Source organism: Panthera uncia, assembly GCF_023721935.1.
Source record: "Panthera uncia isolate 11264 chromosome B2 unlocalized genomic scaffold, Puncia_PCG_1.0 HiC_scaffold_24, whole genome shotgun sequence".
Taxonomy (NCBI): domain Eukaryota; kingdom Metazoa; phylum Chordata; class Mammalia; order Carnivora; family Felidae; genus Panthera; species Panthera uncia.
The window spans coordinates 81726000-81744495 of NW_026057580.1; the positions used below are offsets into that span (position 1 = coordinate 81726000).

The window sequence follows — 18496 nt, forward strand, 5'->3', positions numbered from 1 at the left end:
TGTATATATATATATATATATATATATATACATATACATACTGCTCTCTGTCCCTGGTTCCTGACACAGGGTCCCCAAATCCCTTGGAATTTCCATGGTGGTAGCAGTATCCTTTGTTCTAATGAGATGACCCCTGGTGGCTCTGGGATAGGGAGCTGGTCACTACAAAGATCAAGCCATGATTAGAGGTTTGGACTTGCAGTGCTATCCGCTATCCACTATCCTCCAGAGAAGGAAGAAGGGGGTGGAAATGGAGTTAATGACTGTATGATGGCGCCTCCATAAAAATCCCCAAAACATAGCATCCAGAGAGCTTCTGGGTTGGTGAACACATGGAGGTTCTGGGAGAGGTGCACCAGGAGAGAGCATGGAAGCCACACATCCCTCCCCATGTACCTCGCCCTGTGTATATCCTTTATCATATCCTCTTATTTTTTTAAGTTTATTTATTTATTTTGAGAGAGAGAGAGAGAGAGCGAGCACGAGTGGGGGAGGGGCAGAGAGAGGGAGAGAGAGAATCCCAAGCAGGTTCCAACTCAGAGCCCGATCTCACCATGAGATCATGACCTGAGCTGAAATCAAGAGTCAGATGCTTAACTGACTGAGCCACCCCGGCCTTCCCCATATCCTTCTATAATAAACCAATAATCTAGTAGGTAAACCATTTTCCTGAATTCTGTAAACCACTCTAGCAAATTAATTCAACTTGAGGTCATGGGAACCTCCGATTTATAGCCCGTCAGTCACAAGCACACAGGTGATATCATGGACTTAGATTCGCATCTCATGGGGGAGTGAGAAGGCAGTGTTGTGACACTGAGCCCTTAACCTGTGGGATCTGACACCATCTTCGGGTAGGTAGTGTCTTAAACTTTAGGACACCCAGCTCTTGTCACAGAATTGCTTGGTGAGGGAAAAACCATGCATCTGGTGTCAGATGTGTTGTGAGTGTGGTGGTCATTGAGAGCAAAGGAGACACACAGGAGAAGTGGGTTTCTCCTGCTGCTAGACCACCAGAAATGTTTTTGGCTTTCCCGTTATCTTTTTGTCTGATATTAGGCAAGATACAGAATAATTTAGGTATTCTACAGCCATGCTTTTTATTGGATTACTTTTAAAATTACATGAAATATCCAACTACTGGGTGCTTTTCTAATGATTTAAAATATTTTGTTTGCCAGGTGTTCTTGAATCAAAGGGAAGTAAGTGCCCACCTCATGATGTAATTTTTCTTCTTTTTGTGAGTTGGGGGTAGAGGCTGGTGGAGACAGTTCTTATCCCTATCCCTAATGTTAGCCCCAAATTTGTGCCTGCATGTAATGCATTTTCTTCCATAGCATTATCCATTGCATGGTAAAGATATTACATTCCTAGTATTTTAGTGGGAATCAATTTTTTTTCTTTGCAGGTACTTTTCTCCTGGACAGAGATAGGCCCTACAGTAGGAAAAGGTACCAGTGATGGACAACAGATACTTCAGTTTTGCTGGGGGCAGCTTTGTCTGCTGGTTACTGAAAACTAAGACCTAAGACCTTAATGCAAGTGCCTTTGTATAAAGAGTTCCATCTAAAAGGAACTTGATGATTCTCCACTTTGCTTCCCCTAGTTTCCATGTAAAGGCAAATGTTTTTTTCCCCTATCACAGCCTAGTATCTACTCCTATGCTCGTGCACCCCAAGGGCTCATCCAGACAGCATCAGGGCACAGCCCAGAGTAGGGCAGGATGGAGCCAGGGAGCCCATCAGGTTATCTCCAGGGGCAAATTAACCTTCCCCAACCCGATGGTGACAATTATGGAAGAAGATAAGAGACCACATATTGGTGCTTATCAATTTAAAATATATATTGCAACACTATATGAACAGTCTCCTGTAAAGGATAGATGGATTTTAGGCACTAAATTAAATGAGCTTCTCTGTCAGTAGTTTTGACTTCCATCTTTGCCCCTCAGTAGCACTATACCAGTTAATGGCCCTGACAGAGTGAGCCTGAACGATCTCCATTTTCCTGATTGTGGGCCCTCTTGTCACACTGATCTGAACTTCCCTCTGGGGTTTAAGACCCAGATAGGATCTTTCTGCTTGGCCTCCCTAACCACGCTGTAGGGTGGGGTAACCTCACGGGGGATGGGACAACTCTGGCCATTCTGTTGCCGAAGGGAGGAATGGAGCCGTGGATATCTGGCCAGAGGGTACATCAAGTCTGCCCTAGTTCTGATGGGGGCAGGGTGGGAATAAATAGTCCTGAGGCATGGAATTAGAGTGAGCAAGTTCAAGGAGGGTGGGTAGCCTCTTCCCACATTGGAGAATATATAGTCTCTAATTTTCTCACGTTTGAAAAACAAATTAGTTTTATACTCAGGCGGTACACTTAGTATCGAGCTTTTTGTTGCATGAATAGATTTATTCCCAAGGATTCTGGAGTTGAAAGACTATCAGGGAAACACAGTTTGGTTTTTGTGTTTGTTTACTTTACAAGTGATTCCAGATAACCAGTTAAACGGTAAGTATGAGAAGCGACATGAAGGAAAAGAGTGTTATGGGGATGTATGGAGCAGGAGTTTGAGCCTTGCCTGGGGACTCAGGAAGGTTTTTCAAGGCAAGAGGTGGATGCTTCAGCAGAGCTCTGAAGGATGAGTGGGAAATTAATCAGGCCGGGAGAGGCAGGAAGAGCTCCTGGGGGAGGCACAGCCTGGTGATGGCCAGAAGGAGAGAAGGCTCCCTCTCCCCTGGGAAAGCAGTCTGGTTAATTAGTGTTGTTGACACAGCAGGGAGAAGTGGCAGAGGGGTGCACAGGGCCTTGTGGTGTCTGTTAATAGAGCTATTCTTATTCCACTGCCACTAGAAAGCCATTAAAGGGGTTGTGACAGTTCATTTACCCAACATGTCTTAACGTGTGCCTGCTATTAGTCATTATTACCCAGGAGCTAATCTAAGCTCTCGGGATGCAGGATTCAACAAGATGGACAAAGTTCCAACCTTCTTAGAGTGTTGAAATGGAAAAGAGCATGAAACCAGCACCAAAGCAAACACAGGAGATGCTGTCAGGAAGTACTATGATGAAAACAGCACAGGGTGGTGGGCCAGAGGAGAGGGCAGAAGCACTGTGATTGAGTCCCGGTCAGGGATGTCCTGTCCTGGGAGGTTACTCTGAGCTAATACCTGAATGACTAGAAGGATCTAGTCTTGTGATGATGTAGGGGAGAGCTTTGGGGTTGAGACAAAATTTGCTGCAAAGACCTTGGGGCAAGAAGCGGTTTTGTACATGTCAGGAGCCCAAAGAAAGTGTGGTAGTGAGAGGGGCTGAGGTGGGAATCTCGGGGGCCTCGCAGCCCATGTGGAGAAGGGGGGGATCTTATTGCAAGGTTTTGGATGCCACTGGAGGATTTGAAGCAGCAAGTGATCTGTTCGAATTCACCTTTAAAAAAAAAATCACTCTGGTAACTTTGTGTTATACAGATTGTGGAGACTGGAAAATCATTTCAGAGACTGTTGTAGTAATCCAGGTCAGTGAGGCTAGTGAGCAACAGAAAGGGGACAGAATTGGAGGCCAGGCCAATGGGACTTCTCAGTGGTTTGGGGCTGAGACATGCGGGAGGTAGAGGGATCAAATATGACTGTCAGGTCTTTGACACGGGCAGCTGGTTGAGCATAGGGACTGTTTGCAGCAATGGGCATGTAGCATTGTGGCCAAGCCTGTGGGCTATGGACTCCAATTGCTTGCATTGCAGTCTAGGTCCCCTGCATCCGTGAAATGAGATCATATTAGTACCTATCTCATAGGTACTAAGAATTCAAGGAGTTAATATTTGTAAACAGGCAGGACAGTTTCTGATACTTTGTAGGCCTATATGCTGTTCTAGAAAACAAGTCTGAGGGAGGGGGAGACCCAAGAATTTTGTTTTGGTGTGTGCTGACTGAAATACCCAATAGACAAACAAGTGCATACATCTAGAAGGCAACTCAGAGGAAGAGTCAAGGACGGAAATGGACATGCGGAGTCATCTGCATGTTGATGTCATTGAAAGCTGCAGGACTAGATGACAGTTATTCAGAGATTATTTAATAAATCTGGGTGATCATGGATTCCTCACTCTTAGGAATGATATGAACCTTACTTTGTACGGAAGAATCAATCCTTAAGTGGAAGGCATGAGTATATCAGTAACACGATTCCAGGAAAGCACCTTTCTCCTGCCCTCTTTTCTTGGCTGCTGATAGAGGGGGAAAAGTCTTAATCACATGGTGGGGGGGTGGGGGAGCGGGGGGCGGGGCTTGGTAACAGAATCTATTTTCCCCTTGAATTAATTAAATCCCTGCTGTTAGTGCCATGTTACCCATTCTGGGACAAGATCTACACCTCATAGGATGAAAATTTTGATGTGAGAGAATGAGAAGCTGGGGTAAGGTGAGGTTGAGTAAAATTAAATTTCAAAGCACTAAAGAGAATTTTAGCTGTCAGAGGATTGAAGGTGATTCCCAGAGGCAATACTTTGCATACTGATTAAGCAATCATGACCTATTTAGTTTGATTTATACTGAAAAGAAAATCTATGATATGTTAATGAAGGATCTTGGCATATTTTAGCCTGTGGTAGGATTCAAAGAGGAATAGGACTGAATGATAGAAATAATTATATAGCAGACTGAAATGATCTCCTTTATAGAAAGATAACCATACAGCAGCAAGTAAAAAGATCATCTGTAAACTGGGGTTTGTTGTTGCTGTTGTTTTTGTCATAGTTTGTATGGCTTTGATTTGGAATCTAAGAACATACACCAAAAATTCCCACCACCTCCTTTTGTTGTTGTTGTTGTTGCTGCTGCTGGGGTTTTTGTTGTTGTTTGTTCTCTGCTGCTTTTTTGTGTTGTCTTTAGACTTTAAAGAGGCATGGATGAGGGAGGTGGGTGGCTTTGGAGTGTTAGAGGTAGGGAGGCCACCAGAGGAAAAATTGAATCTCTTCTTAGGTAGAAGGAGTAGGGATTCAGAAATGCGATGTTCTGGTGAGCTATTCAAGCTGATAAGCTTCATTCCAGTGAGTGTTCAGCCTTTGCTAACCCCTGACATTTCCCCACTAATAAACCCTTCTGAGTTGTACCACAGACCAAATGGTGGGGCTGCCAAGAGGAGAAGGTTTGGGGAAGGAAATCCTTTTGGAACAATTAATAACTCCATCCTACATAAAGAGGAGTAAAATTCAGCATTAAGAAAACTTGAATTGAGCATGTGATTTACTTGCTCTTTGATTTTTGTGCTTCTAAGACTTCCAAACCATTATAGTCAATAATGATCATTCCCTCTTTTTTATGAGAAGCTGTTGTAGCACCGTGGAGTTTGGAAGTGCCAGAGAAGATTAAAGACCTCATTTCAAAAGATACACATAGTCAATGTCTTAGACAGCTGTTTATTCTGCTTACCTTTCGGCTTTTATCTTATCACAGAAGGCAGGAAGTAGACTCTTTCAGGTTTAAGTGATAACTATATTTTGGTAGTGTTTAGGGAAACTTCCAAAGAAAATAAGCCTCAAAACTTTGGTGTCTTTGGGGAGACGTGCATGGGCCACTGTTAAAATAATAATCTTTTTAAAATCCCATAACAGAAAGTATACCTGTGCTATAAAATATCTTCTTGTAAAAAGACTGTTGAATTAAAAAAAAATATAATGTTTATTTTTGAGAGAGAGAGAAAGAGAGACAGACAGAGCAGGAGCACGGGAGGGGCAGAGAAAGAGGGAGACACAGAATCTGAAGCTGGCTCCAAGCCCTGAGCTGTCAGCACAGAGCCCAAAGAGGGTCTCGAACTCATGAACTGCGAGATCATGACCTGAGCCAAAGTCGGATGCTTAACCGACTGAGCCACCCAAGCACCCCAAAAGACTGTTGAATTTTTAAAATTTACTTCTATTTGTGTGTAAAAAAATACTTTAAATCAAAACATTGTAGAACACCTGCTTTCTTCTTTTGATTAACACTACTTTCAAATCAGTAAGACATGACAAGATGAACTGTGTGAAAAGTCAGCAGAATCCCTTTTGGCTGGCTTGCAGAGAACCTTACCCCTCACTACTGATAACCTCCTGGTCAGTGCACCAGCCAAACAGTTAAGCTGTCCTGGCATTAACTGCTATCCATTCCTTAAAGAAAATGTGGCATATATACATATACAAAGGAATATCATTCAGCCATGACCAGGAAGGAAATCCTGCCTTGAGACACTACAGACAAACCTTGAGGGCATTATGCTAAGTGAAATAAGTCAGACAGAGAAGGACAGATACTGCATGGTATCAGTTGTACATGGAATCTAAAAAAACATTTTTTTTTTTAAGTCAAATTCTCGGAAGCAGAGAGTGGAAGGGTGGTGGCTAGGCACAATGGTGTGGGGAAAATAGAGAACGTTTGGTAAAAGAACACAGACTTCCAGTTATAAGATGACTAAAATTCTGAGGATCTGATGTATAAAAGAGTGACTCTACTTGAAAACTGTATGGTACGACTGAAATTTGCAAAGAGAGTAGGACTTCAATATTCTCACCAAAATATATATATAAACATGTGAGGTGATGGATGTGTTAATTAACTAAGTGGGAGGAATTCTTTCACAATGTGTATGTATATCAAATCATCACGGTGTACGCTTTAAATATCTTACAATTTTATTTGTCAGTTATACCTTAGTAAAGCTGAAAAAAAAAAAACCTACCCATTCCAGCCAGTCTCTGAAAAGTAAAGCCTGTGTTCCTGTTGACTTTCACTGAGAAATAGAAATTTTACTTGTACACTAAATAAAAAATCTCCCAGTAAGAAGTCTTCGGTGAATTAAAGCGTGAGCTGCTCTGTGCTATCTACACTTTTGTCAAAGAAAGGTTCAGCACTGGACCAGATTCCAGCCTTGTTGGGAACTGCAGGTTCCTATAAGGCTGATGTTGGTCAGAATGGCTTTAGAGCACAGGAGGACACATTTCCCTTCCTGCGTCTTAAGGCTTCCAAGTGCCCTCCCCCAGAGTCAAGAGCTTCACAGTGGAAAGTACTGACTCTGCATCTGTAGCTGAAGTCTGGGAATCAGCCTGGACTCTATTTCCTTCCGTTGGCCCCGTGTGGTTCTTGCTCTAGTGTATTCAGGCACTGGGGACACAGCAGTGATGGACAAGATGTGGTCCCTGCCCTCAGGAAGTTCAAGCAAGTCACAGAGACAGATTTCAAAACCAGAATCGCAACATGGTAGAAAAAATGTTCGGAAAGAGCTGTGCGAAGGGGTCGTAGGAACACAGAGGAAGGGCACATAACACAGACTTCTTGGAGCATGTATTCCCAATTTTTCTGCCTCCTGGCACACCATTGACAGCAAGCTGAGGGTACCTTAATATTTTGACTTTTTTTTTAAGTTTATTTATTTATTTTTGAGAGAGAGAGAGTGCGCACACACGCACGAGAATATGGGGAAGGGGCAGAGAGAGGGAGAGAGAGAATCCCAAGCAGGTTCCACATTATCAGCCCAATACGGGGTCTATCCCACGAACCATGAGATCATGACCTGAGCCGAAATCAAGAGGAGGACACATAACCAACTGAACTACTCAGGCGCCCCATTTTGACTTTTATTTAAGGAAAATATATTAGTCTCCTATTTCATCAGTTATGTAACTCAGCAATGTGTAACTTCTATTTAGCTTAAAATAAGAGACATAATCTAAAATGCTAAATACCATTTCCATTTAAATTACAAGGTTGTCAAGTCAATTATAAGGTTGGTGTTTAAGTTGTTTTTCATTATTTGCATATTAGTGAATGTAATTTTATGTGATAGGGTTGAAAATCAGTTTTAAGTATTAGTAGTACAAACTGTGTGCCAAATTCCATGCCACAATAAAGGGAGTAAATTGTAAGTATAACGACATCCTTGGGAGTTTTTAGTGGCCTGACAGGAGGGTCTTTTTTCAAGACGTGGGTGCCTCGCATCTAGATAGGGATGTATATTACTTCATTCAATCTTAAGATGGAGCCCAATCAGGATGCAGTGTAAGGTTACAGGATCTGTGCAGTGCGGAGTTCCGGAGGGACCTTTCTCTTACACTGTGAGTGGTACTTCTTAGAGCTTTTAAGTGCTCTGAGCCCAATGGCCTATTTCTCATGGGGTCCCTGGTTCCTTTGTTCTGGGAAACCACTTCTTCACATAGAACCCTCTGACATTGCCCACCCCCTCTACATTTCTTTCCCTCAATTATTGGTCTCTATGTAATGTATGTGGGATGGCTAGTAATTGTTTTCAAGAAATGTGGTAGTTAGTCTGGGGAGGAGAGGTATAAAAATGTGGGAAAAGAGGCGCATCTTAGAATTCTTGAAATGCATTACCATTTATCTCCACAAATACTGGAGCTGATATAACTCACCTTCGAATGTGCGACGTGTCCAAAGCAAGAAGACATTCTGAAGGAAGGAAGGCACCCTGGTCCTAGCCTTATCTCTGTCTTTAAAAAGTCACGCGGTTGTTCTGGGCCCTGATCCCATCATCTGTAGTCTGAAGAAATTGGGCTCCAATGCCTTTCAGATTTAACATTATATAATTCTCAGGAATAAAGAGTTAACAGTCTTAAAAATCTCTCTTCAACACTCCTTTGAGCTCTCCATATGTTTGAATTTAAACTGAAATTGCACATAGGTATAGAGTTGCATTTTTTCATGATGAAGACTTAAATGCCACTTGTATTTCACTGAAGTACTCAGATTCCTGTATATACCCACCATATATTTTGCTAGAGAAGTGTTTAAAGCATAAAGTAGCTAGCACTTACTGCTTACTATATGCACTTCTGTCTGACTAGGTCTTTTATGTTTAAAATAAGCCCTCAAATTCACAATATGATACACAAGTGTTCAAAAGTCACCTCATCTCTAAATTCAAAGCATTCTCAAATATATCAAGTTAAACTTCATGGAACCGTTTACAAGAAAATTAAATATTTGCTCTAACTGCAAGAAATTCCTGTGGAAATGCAGAAGCAATGCAAGAAGGAATTCTCTAACTAATACCCAGTCCCAGCCTCACGCAAAGGTCACAGGTCATGCAGGGTATTTCTTTACTTTTCCCTTGTGTCACCTTTCAGGCCTTACAGACTCACAGTCTTCCTAAAGATGCAGGTTTTGGTCCTTTTAATTCTTCAAAGTGGGGCATGTACAATACAACAAAATCCTTTTTCTTGGCAAATTTGATGGGCTCACATGGCAGAGTGGCTGGAGCAGAGGTTTTAAGGCAAGATTTGGCCTGGTGAGTTCAAGGACTGGCGAGGAAGTCAGTGATGGAGCAGAATGAGCAGATAGAAAGAGGACCAGCTTGGGTGCGATCATCGTGAGGCCTGTTGCATGGACTTTGATTTTGACTCTGAGTGCTCGAGGTATCAGTCAAGTGGGAACATAGGCTTATCAGTCAAGTGGGGACATAGGCTTATTATGAACAGATAATTGCAGTATTGTATTTCTAAAACTGTTTAGAAAAAGTCACTACAGTATCCTAAGATCATGTGTCCTCCTTATTCCCAGCTATGAGTATTAGAAAAATAAGCTAAATACTAGTTGTATTTTGTCCTTTTCTGATTAATTTTACCCACTTGAACAATAAAAGCTAAGTCTTCACGTTGAAATATACATTTTCTAATTTCTGTGTTATTTTTGGTGGCTAACTGTTTACTTGCAAGGGTCTCTTTTTGCAGAGTTAAAACACACACTTCTTTAAGAATAACTCTGTACTCTCGGAGCACGTCTACTGCTTGTGATCAACATCTGATCTGCATATTCAGATCTGTACTTGAATATGAATATTTTTCCTGAATTCAGATTTAATGGTCTGACTTTTCCATTGATAAGTAGCAGCCAACCCATCATCCCCAAACAATGAATAGAATCAGTAACTGCTGTGGATCATCTTCCTAAATCTGTTTAGAAAAGGAGAGTTTCTTCTTCTTTTTTTAAATGTTTATTTATTTATTTTGAGAGAGAGAGAGAGAGAGAGAGAGTGAGAGCGCGTGCAAATGGCAGGGGGGTGGGAGTGTTGGGGGAGAGAATCCCAGGCAGGCTCAGAGCTGTCAGTGCAAAGCCTGACATGGGGCTCGAACTCACAAACCCTGAAATCATGATCTGAGCCAAGACCAAGAGTCGAATGCCTAACTAACTGAGCCACTCAGGTGCCCCTAGAAAAGGAAAATTTCAAAGTAAGGAAGGAGAAGGATGGTGAATGTTCTGTAGGCGGTCATGACATATAAATTGTATTTCTATTGTTCTGTTTTACTTCTAGCTACAAGAAAACACACGAAACCCTGAGTCACGCAGGGCAGAAGGCAACTGCGGCTTTCAGCAATGTTGGGACGGCCATCAGCAAGAAGTTTGGAGACATGAGGTACCATGGGAAAGAACCTTGGGAATGACGCTAAGCCTTTGGCCTTCTGAGGGAAGGGAAACTTTCTCATTGGCCGATCTTCCTAATGCATTCTTTTTTAACTGGATTAAAATTTTTATGTGGCTGATAGTGATAGTGACTAAGATAAAATTCTTAATGGAAAGTCTTCTGCCCCAAAGTCGGGTTAGTGAGCCTGGTCCCAAAGATGCCCTCTCCATTAGGACATGACCTAGTAAAAATGGAAGATACAGGGTTCCTTTAATGATTAGTAATTAGTAATAATTAGCAATTAGGGAGGATTTCAGAAGAATGCAGCACACACAGAATTTTATTCATTAAAATTTAAACAGTAAGTTAAATATGTATTCAATGGAGTATGCTTTGATAAACTATTCTAGGTTTCATTTTTGTATACATTCATTCATCTAGTATATTTTTTCTATGCTAAATATTACATATTTATTCTGTTTTTCCCAAAAGGTACCATGGTAGATAGTCCTTGCATAATTTGGTTATTCTCAGTATTTCATTATCATATAAAGTTAGGGTGAACATCAAGATTTTGAACTAAGAAATAAATGTCCTCACTATAGGCACCAGAAAAACAATGTAGTATTGACCATTCTTATTTTTTATTATGTTTTCGTAAGTTATCTCATATAGTGTTGTTACTTTCATTTTTTTTTTTTTGCTTGTTTAAATACCTATCAGTTTATTTTGAATTTGGCAATATGCTTAAGAAATTTTTCTTTATAAATCAATTTTATTTTTCTCCCTAGAAATCAAATTCATTTTTAAAAAACTTTTGAAGTATACATTTTAAATTTCTTTTAAAAAAACTATGCATATTATTTCACTGGATTCTTTAAACTATTACTTTTTTATTACTCTGCAACTTTGCTACTTGCAGACAAATATTTATATCTTTGTGTTTATTTTGTTCAGAAATAAACTTTACTAGATTGTGCCAAGTATTCATGTGCTGTCTTAACAAGTTAGCATTCATGAGGCTAGAGTTAAGTACATAGCATGAATCTCAGTACATTGTTTTATATTCATATTTATTAATAATGCAGTAATGAAAAGCAACTGAAATTTTTCAGAGGCTGCATGTGATGAATGGATAAACCTTCTGGATTATTAATTAACCCCATTATTACAAATAAAATTTTTTGTCTTGTTAATGGCATTAAAACATTTATCTAAACTAATTAAATAATTTTTCTAAACAGAAAATACCCTATTACCTGTTATAGCCAGGAAAATACATTGTGCCATGTTTATAAAATTTGTTCTCCACATACTTAGTTGAAACCTTTCACTGGAACACTAGGACCGCTGGAGTGTTATTTTCTCCAACTTGAGAGGACTTTATGAACACCTCTGATGCCTGTTTAAAGTGCATATTTCCATATTCCACCTCTTGGAGATTATGCCTCAGTAGGTCTTGGGTGGACTTTAGGGATCTGCATTCGTAACAAGCTCGTAGGTGGTCAGGTTATGAGGAAGCCACATTCACTTAGCTCACCTGTACCCAGGTGTTCTTGTTATGAAAGGGGGTAAGAGTGACAATATCATCAGGTCATTATAAAAGTTGTAGAAGAGAGTCTGCCGTGTATTAAGCACTCAATAAATGTTAGGGGTTTTTTTTGTTTGTTTTTTGTTTTAGTTTATTTACTTTGAGAGAGACAGCCAGGGGGAGTGGAGGAGGGGCAGAGAGAAGAAGAGAGAGAAAATCTCAAGCAAGCTCCATGCTGCTAGAGCAGAGCCTGATGCAGGGCTTGAACCCATGACCTGAACCGAAATCAAGAGTCAGGTGCTTAACCGACTGAGCCACCCCTGCTAGTTTTTATCCTTACTAAGTGACTGTCTCAGTTACAAGTGACCCCCACAAGATGGCAGTTAGGAAGTGTACATTAACAGGAGTGCACTGTATTTTGTAAAGGTTTTGGTAGTTTTCCTAAGTAGAAAAGAATGAAGACTGTTTCACATACGTAATCTGTTAACCTATTCATGTTCATACGCTAATTGGGTATGACATCAAGGTTGTGTTAACTTCTTTTTCTTCTGTTTCAGTGTAGATTTGTTTTAGGGTAATGGATAGTTTATTTCCCAGAAGTTCCCAAACTTTTCATTAATTGTTTCTCTATATAGAGGATACAACACTTTCATTCTAAACTGTGGCTAAAAATGTTAGTTAATGTAGCCTATGTTAGTGGAGACTCAAATGTGGTCCTGTAATATGTTGTAGACTTTGCAAACTTAGGACCTATATTTTTCTCAAACTATAACTCTAACATTAAATATAATTGCAGGTAAGTCCCTGTGAAATCAACAAGTTTTATGAAAAATTTTTAGTCTTAAATTATGCTAGAGCAAATAATATATGTGAAAGTCATATTTGAAAAGTACTTAAATTTAGTGTAATAAAGATTCTTAAATGAGAAATTAGTAAGATTTTATTTTTCGTTTAAATTAATTTGCTAATTTATAAAATAGTAGTAGAGAAATTTAAAAAAATTATCACATTTTACTTTGAATACCTTTTTAATTTAAAACATCGTATTATCTGGGGCTCCTGGGTGGCTCAGTCAGTTAAGTGTCTGACTTTGGCTCAGGTCATGATCTCAAGGTTTGGGAGTTCAAGCCCTGTGTTAGGCTCTGTAATGACAGCTCAGAGCCTGGAGCCTGCTTTGGATTCTGTGTCTCCCTCTCTCTGCTCCTTCCCCACTCACCCTCACTCTCTTTCTCTCTCAGAAATAAATAAAACATTAAAAAAAATTTAAATGTCATATTATCCTATATTCTTGTTAGTTACACCGTAAAATTTTCTTGTGTGTTCTGGGAAAAAGTTTCTGAACTTGTTCAAAAAGATTGCCAGCAATATTCAGATCCTGGAAAGAAAAAGAGTACCTCTCAATTTGTTTTTGTTTTTGTTTTTTTTAGTTTATTTATTTATTTTGAGAGGGAGAGGGAGAAAGCGTGAGTGGGGTAGAGGTGGCAGGGGTGGGGGTGGTGGGGGAGAGAATCTCAAGTGCTAAAAGCACAGCATCCAATGTGGGGCTCCATCTGAGGAAGTGTGAGATCATGACCTGAGCCAAAATCAAGAGTTGGACGCTTAACCAACCTAAGCTCCCCTTAAATTGATATATTTTCTAAAAACAAGTCATATTTTCAAGCTAAGATTCTCCTTTTATCGTGATTGACATTGCCTGAAGTCCCCATAGCCCCATCAATGGAACTGCCCCCCCTTCTCCACCTGTAAAATACCATTGTTAATAGATGGCTACCTAACTAAAATGCTTTCTGCAAAGTGAAAACGAGGACACATTTATGAAAGTACTCTGAAGAAATGCAAGCTCTTGGAATCATTTTGATAATAACACTGGCATCTTCTTGGAACTTCGCAGTTGTTTATTCAAATGGTGTGTGAACTAGTGGAGGTGAAATCTCTGGAGGAGGTATATACCTTAATAGAGTCCAACCATCTCTATAGATAGCTATGAGAACAACAGAAGCACAACTTATAACAGGTTGGTAAAGTAATTGTGAAGACACATTAAAAAGTATACTCCAAAAGAGTAATATATGGAGTCGCATAGTCTTTGCTTTGGGGCTGAGAAAGGGGACAAAGGGCACTGTGGTCCTGTCTTTGCATCCTGATATGCTAACTCTGCTCCTGCTCTCTCCTGTGCTGCCTGGGCTGCAGGTCTCACTCCATCGGGTAAGCGCCGCCTCTGGGTCCCTGCCAGCTCCTTGGCTGTTCCCTTCCTTCCCAGAGCCCACTGCTTCCCTCACACCGTGGGTGTGCTTCAGCCAAAACACTAGATCTCTTTTCCTGAGAGTGTTCATGACCAGGAAATTACAGAGTACAGGGCATCTAATGGGTTTGAATTTATTTAAGCACATATTTGTATCATTTCTGAGTCATTTACACCAGTTTCGCTTGCTGAGCAATCTCTTAGGAATCCCTTCCTACATTCCCAATCGTTCCTGCGTTGGCAGGGGTCCTTAGAATTGAAAGAATTAAAAAAAAAAAAAAAAAAAGCATAAATTGAGAGGTGTGTGTGTGTGTGTGTGTGTGTGTGTTTTAAATGTTTATTTATTTATTTAGAGGGAAATAGAGTGAGAGCAGGGGAGGGTCAGAGAGAGAGGGAGAGAGAATCCCAAACACCCTCCATGCTGTCAGCAAGGAGCCTGACTCAGGGCTCGATCTCATGAACCATGAGATTATGACCTGAGTTGAGAGATCAAGAGTCAGACAACTAACCCACTGAGCCACCCAGTCACCAAGAGTTGTGTGGTTTTATAAGACTTTAAAAAGTAAAATTGAGAAACAAAATTATTTTCTCTAGATTGTTGTTTTTCTGAAATTCTTATAACTGTTTCTTATGTGGATGGTTTACCTTCAACTTTCTATTCCTTCTGAAGAGGGGAAAGGTTACCAGAAGACCACTTATGATAGGAAATGTGCAGTTGTTCAGTTAAGCCTTCTGTTAGGTGGAATCTTATTATATACTTTTGAGGTAGGATATACTTTTGAGGGGGGGATTTTTTTTCCTAAGTAAACTGCCTGTATTTAAAGAGATGAATTAGATTAATAATGCTGATGAATTTCTTTTAGTAATTCTTTTTTAAACATAACTTCGGAGGAAATGTTTTGCCCATGGTTTCTAAGTGGAGCGTGTAAGTAAGATCATAAGTACCCCCTGAATTTCTTTGTCTTTTTCTTTCTGAGTTCGAGTAAAGTGCTGCCCATACTAATGACCTCAGTGGATATTGTTGGGGAAGGGTGAGGAGTTTGATTGCTTACTCTTATCTTCTTGGGAGGAGAGAAGCAGGGATAGTGTTGGAAAGTGTGAAGGGGGAGCGCCATCCCAGGTAGTGTGACCCTGTAGTGCTCCCTCTCTCTGCCCAGCCTGATTTCTTTTTTTTTTTTTTTTAATTTTTTTTTTCAACGTTTTTTATTTATTTTTGGGACAGAGAGAGACAGAGCATGAACGGGGGAGGGGCAGAGAGAGAGGGAGACACAGAATCGGAAACAGGCTCCAGGCTCCGAGCCATCAGCCCGGAGCCTGACGCGGGGCTCGAACTCACGGACCGCGAGATCGTGACCTGGCTGAAGTCGGACGCTTAACCGACTGCGCCACCCAGGCGCCCCTGCCCAGCCTGATTTCTGAGTGGAACTCACAAAGGAATTACAGGCGATCAGAGAAAAGATGACTCAGCTACCATAGGATTAATAGAGAAGGCCGAAACCCTTAGAATTCTCAGAAATATTGGTATTTGTACCAGATGTCCTGGAATGGATACTGAAGTCCTTGCTCCCATGTTGAACTGTGCTGATGGTGTTTGCCTGCCATGTGTTTCCTTGAATGTCTTATGTTAACCACGTGTATTCCTCTGGAGAGTTTCTCTACAATGGAACGATTAGCTTTTACCTGCTGGGCTCTACTTCCTCAGTACAGCCCTTCCTCTCTTCCTGAACAGAAGGGAGGGGAGAGGGAGCTGGACCTAGAGAGGGTGTCCACGGGCTCCTGGGCGCACCTGAGGAAACCAGACATTCTCCTCATCCTCAAAGTTCCCAGCCCACAGAGAACCCACAGGAAGTAAAATAACATGCAACTTGAACAGTGTACTCTTCTTTATGCCCTTGAAAGCTGACCGTGGTCCTTCCTACCCAACGAAAACAAATGTCATCTTGGTGGGGTGGGCAAGGAATACTTCAGACAGTTGAAATTGCTGTTTTAAGAACTGTGAGGAGGGAGTTTCTCATGTACTTATGTTGTGCTATCTTTTCTCTCTTTTTTTTTCTTTTAATCTGCTTTTGCCCTGAAGCTACTCCATTCGCCATTCCATAAGTATGCCTGCTATGAGGTAATGTGTGTCAATTACTTTATATAATACCAATGCAAAATGTATGAAGTGTGACTTTATTGATATTTACTTTGTGGAGTTTTTCCCCCCTCTCAATATGAAAGGAAATCCTATGACCTCCTGTATTCTCTTTTCTGATGGCCTTCAGGAGAAAAGGCTGAGGGTTCTACAGAAGGAGGGTATAATGGTCTTCTGCTTTTGACCACACTGGCTTAAATCCAGCCTCTTCTCATTTGTGTAACCTGAGACAAGTCACTTAACCTTCTCAACTTCCATTCTCTTATCTGTTCATTGGGAGAAATAAGACCCACTGCACATGTTGTTGTGTGACACAAACCAAGTAACCTGTGTAAAGCACATTCTTAGCACTGGCCTGGACGAACACACCTGCAAAGGCGGAAGGACATTCTTTATTTCAGCAGAATTAAATGCAAGCCTGGGAAACAGTTTAAATGAAAGGAATAGGAGACCAGAGGGCTATGGTTGTAGAGAGGATATTAACAGGATTTTTTAAGGTAGATACTAAGGTGAGGTGTCTGTTGAATAATAAACTAATAAGTGATTAAAATTACTAACTGGATGGAAACCTCTGAGAAAGACATTCCCCACTTTGAGTTTGCATGGCTTAATTAGATAAAAGCACACTAATAGTAATAGGGCATGGAAGAATGAATGTCAGACTGGGGGTCAGAAGATGCAGATTGTAGCCCACTTCTGCCATAAATGAACTTGGCAGCCCTGGGAAAGTCACCTCAGTGATAGCAGTTTCTTCATATCTAAAGGAAGAGGCTAAAACCAGATTACTGCTTCCCCCACGGTGCTTGCCGTGGGAGGGCTGCCGTGGGCTAGGCTGGCACGGTGGGGGGGTGGGTTGTGGGAGATCAGGCCTCCAGGACCCTCCCCCACTACAGTCTGAACTATCCCCATGCTCCCTGCTTTATAGTGTATATTCATACCAAATCTGCATAGTTTGAGACCACCGAAGCCAAATTCTTTTGGGGTCATTTATAGCTGTATATGACCTGATTAAATCTGAGGAAATAGCTTCTCCCTGTTCTCTAGCACACATCCTAGTGTAATTTAATTACAGGAATGTCTGTTTTATTATCCTGATGATGTTTCTTCCACACTGGGGTTGTATAGTTACTTGAGAAATTCAGCCGCAGTATTTGATTTCCCTAATTTGGTGGTAAATAGAAAGCATAGATTCAAGATTGCCTAGTCTATCTTTGAATGACTTGCTCCCTGTGGCATAAAAACACTCAAATTGAGTAGCACATCCTGCAGCCCTGAGCTCCTTTACATGTCCAATTCTAAGTGTAGGTGTCCAAAGAAGGGCTTGCCAAAAATTAACATGGTTTTGCTCTATGAACCCATCTAGTGGCTTATGTAGTCCTCATGCAGATGTAGTCTTATTGGCTTATGCAGATGTAGTTCTCATGATCTTGCCTGAAATTAACTTAAAATTTTTTTTTACTCATCTAACATGTACCCATGAGGCATTAGGCTGAATTGTCTGACCACCGCGGGCCTGTTAACTGATCAGTGATAGGCAGGCATGTAAGCAGGCTTGCCCAAATAAAACCCACAGTGGAAGTAAAGTGCCAGTGAATGTATACTCTTGAGTCATTCAGATATAAATTTGTTAATATTTCATAATGAAACAGCAATATTATGGAGGATTACCCAAGAATTTGACTTATACTTGCATTATAGATAAGATGTGAGATCATAAGGCCCTGTAAACTCACTGTTCTTAATTCATACAGTATGAATGCAGATGCATTTCTGACCATCTGGAGTGTCAGTTTCCGGAGATAATCTCTAACAAAGCCAAATGCACTCCAAAAACATATTATGTACATTAGTTTCCTCTTGATAGTATTAGAGCCATGCTTCACTCCACACCATACAAAGAAGCCCATATATTATAGCCATTCTCCCTTATAAAATTCCTCTAGGCCATTCCTTTTATTTCAGTTCTTTTGCACTCAAGACAGAATAACGGGCAGCTTATTAAAATTAGTATCATTCAGTTGAGTTATTTGACTTGAAAATGATGACAGTCCTTGTGGCTGAGTGCTTACATGGATACAAGAATTCAGATACATTTTTAGTTCCTTCTTAGTTCCTGTTTCTTTAGTTAGGGATATCATTTTCAATGGTCATGGTGTCATTAAATCATGATGTCATGTGGCCAAATCCAATATAGGAAACCAAAAAGCACCAA

General features: G+C 40.7%; 1 protein-coding gene across 2 annotated transcripts in view; it reads left to right on the forward strand.

Annotated features, from left to right (window-relative positions):
- The window catches only part of TPD52L1 (TPD52 like 1), a 100699-nt gene that overhangs the window by 75864 nt on the left and 6339 nt on the right, over positions 1-18496 (forward strand). The window contains exons 4-5 of one of the 2 annotated variants that reach the window (XM_049654298.1): positions 10288-10389; positions 16228-16266. In XM_049654298.1, the coding sequence (XP_049510255.1) occupies positions 10288-10389; positions 16228-16266 (141 nt within the window). The remainder of the gene's footprint in view (positions 1-10287; positions 10390-16227; positions 16267-18496) is intronic. The other variant, XM_049654297.1, reaches the window with a different exon arrangement.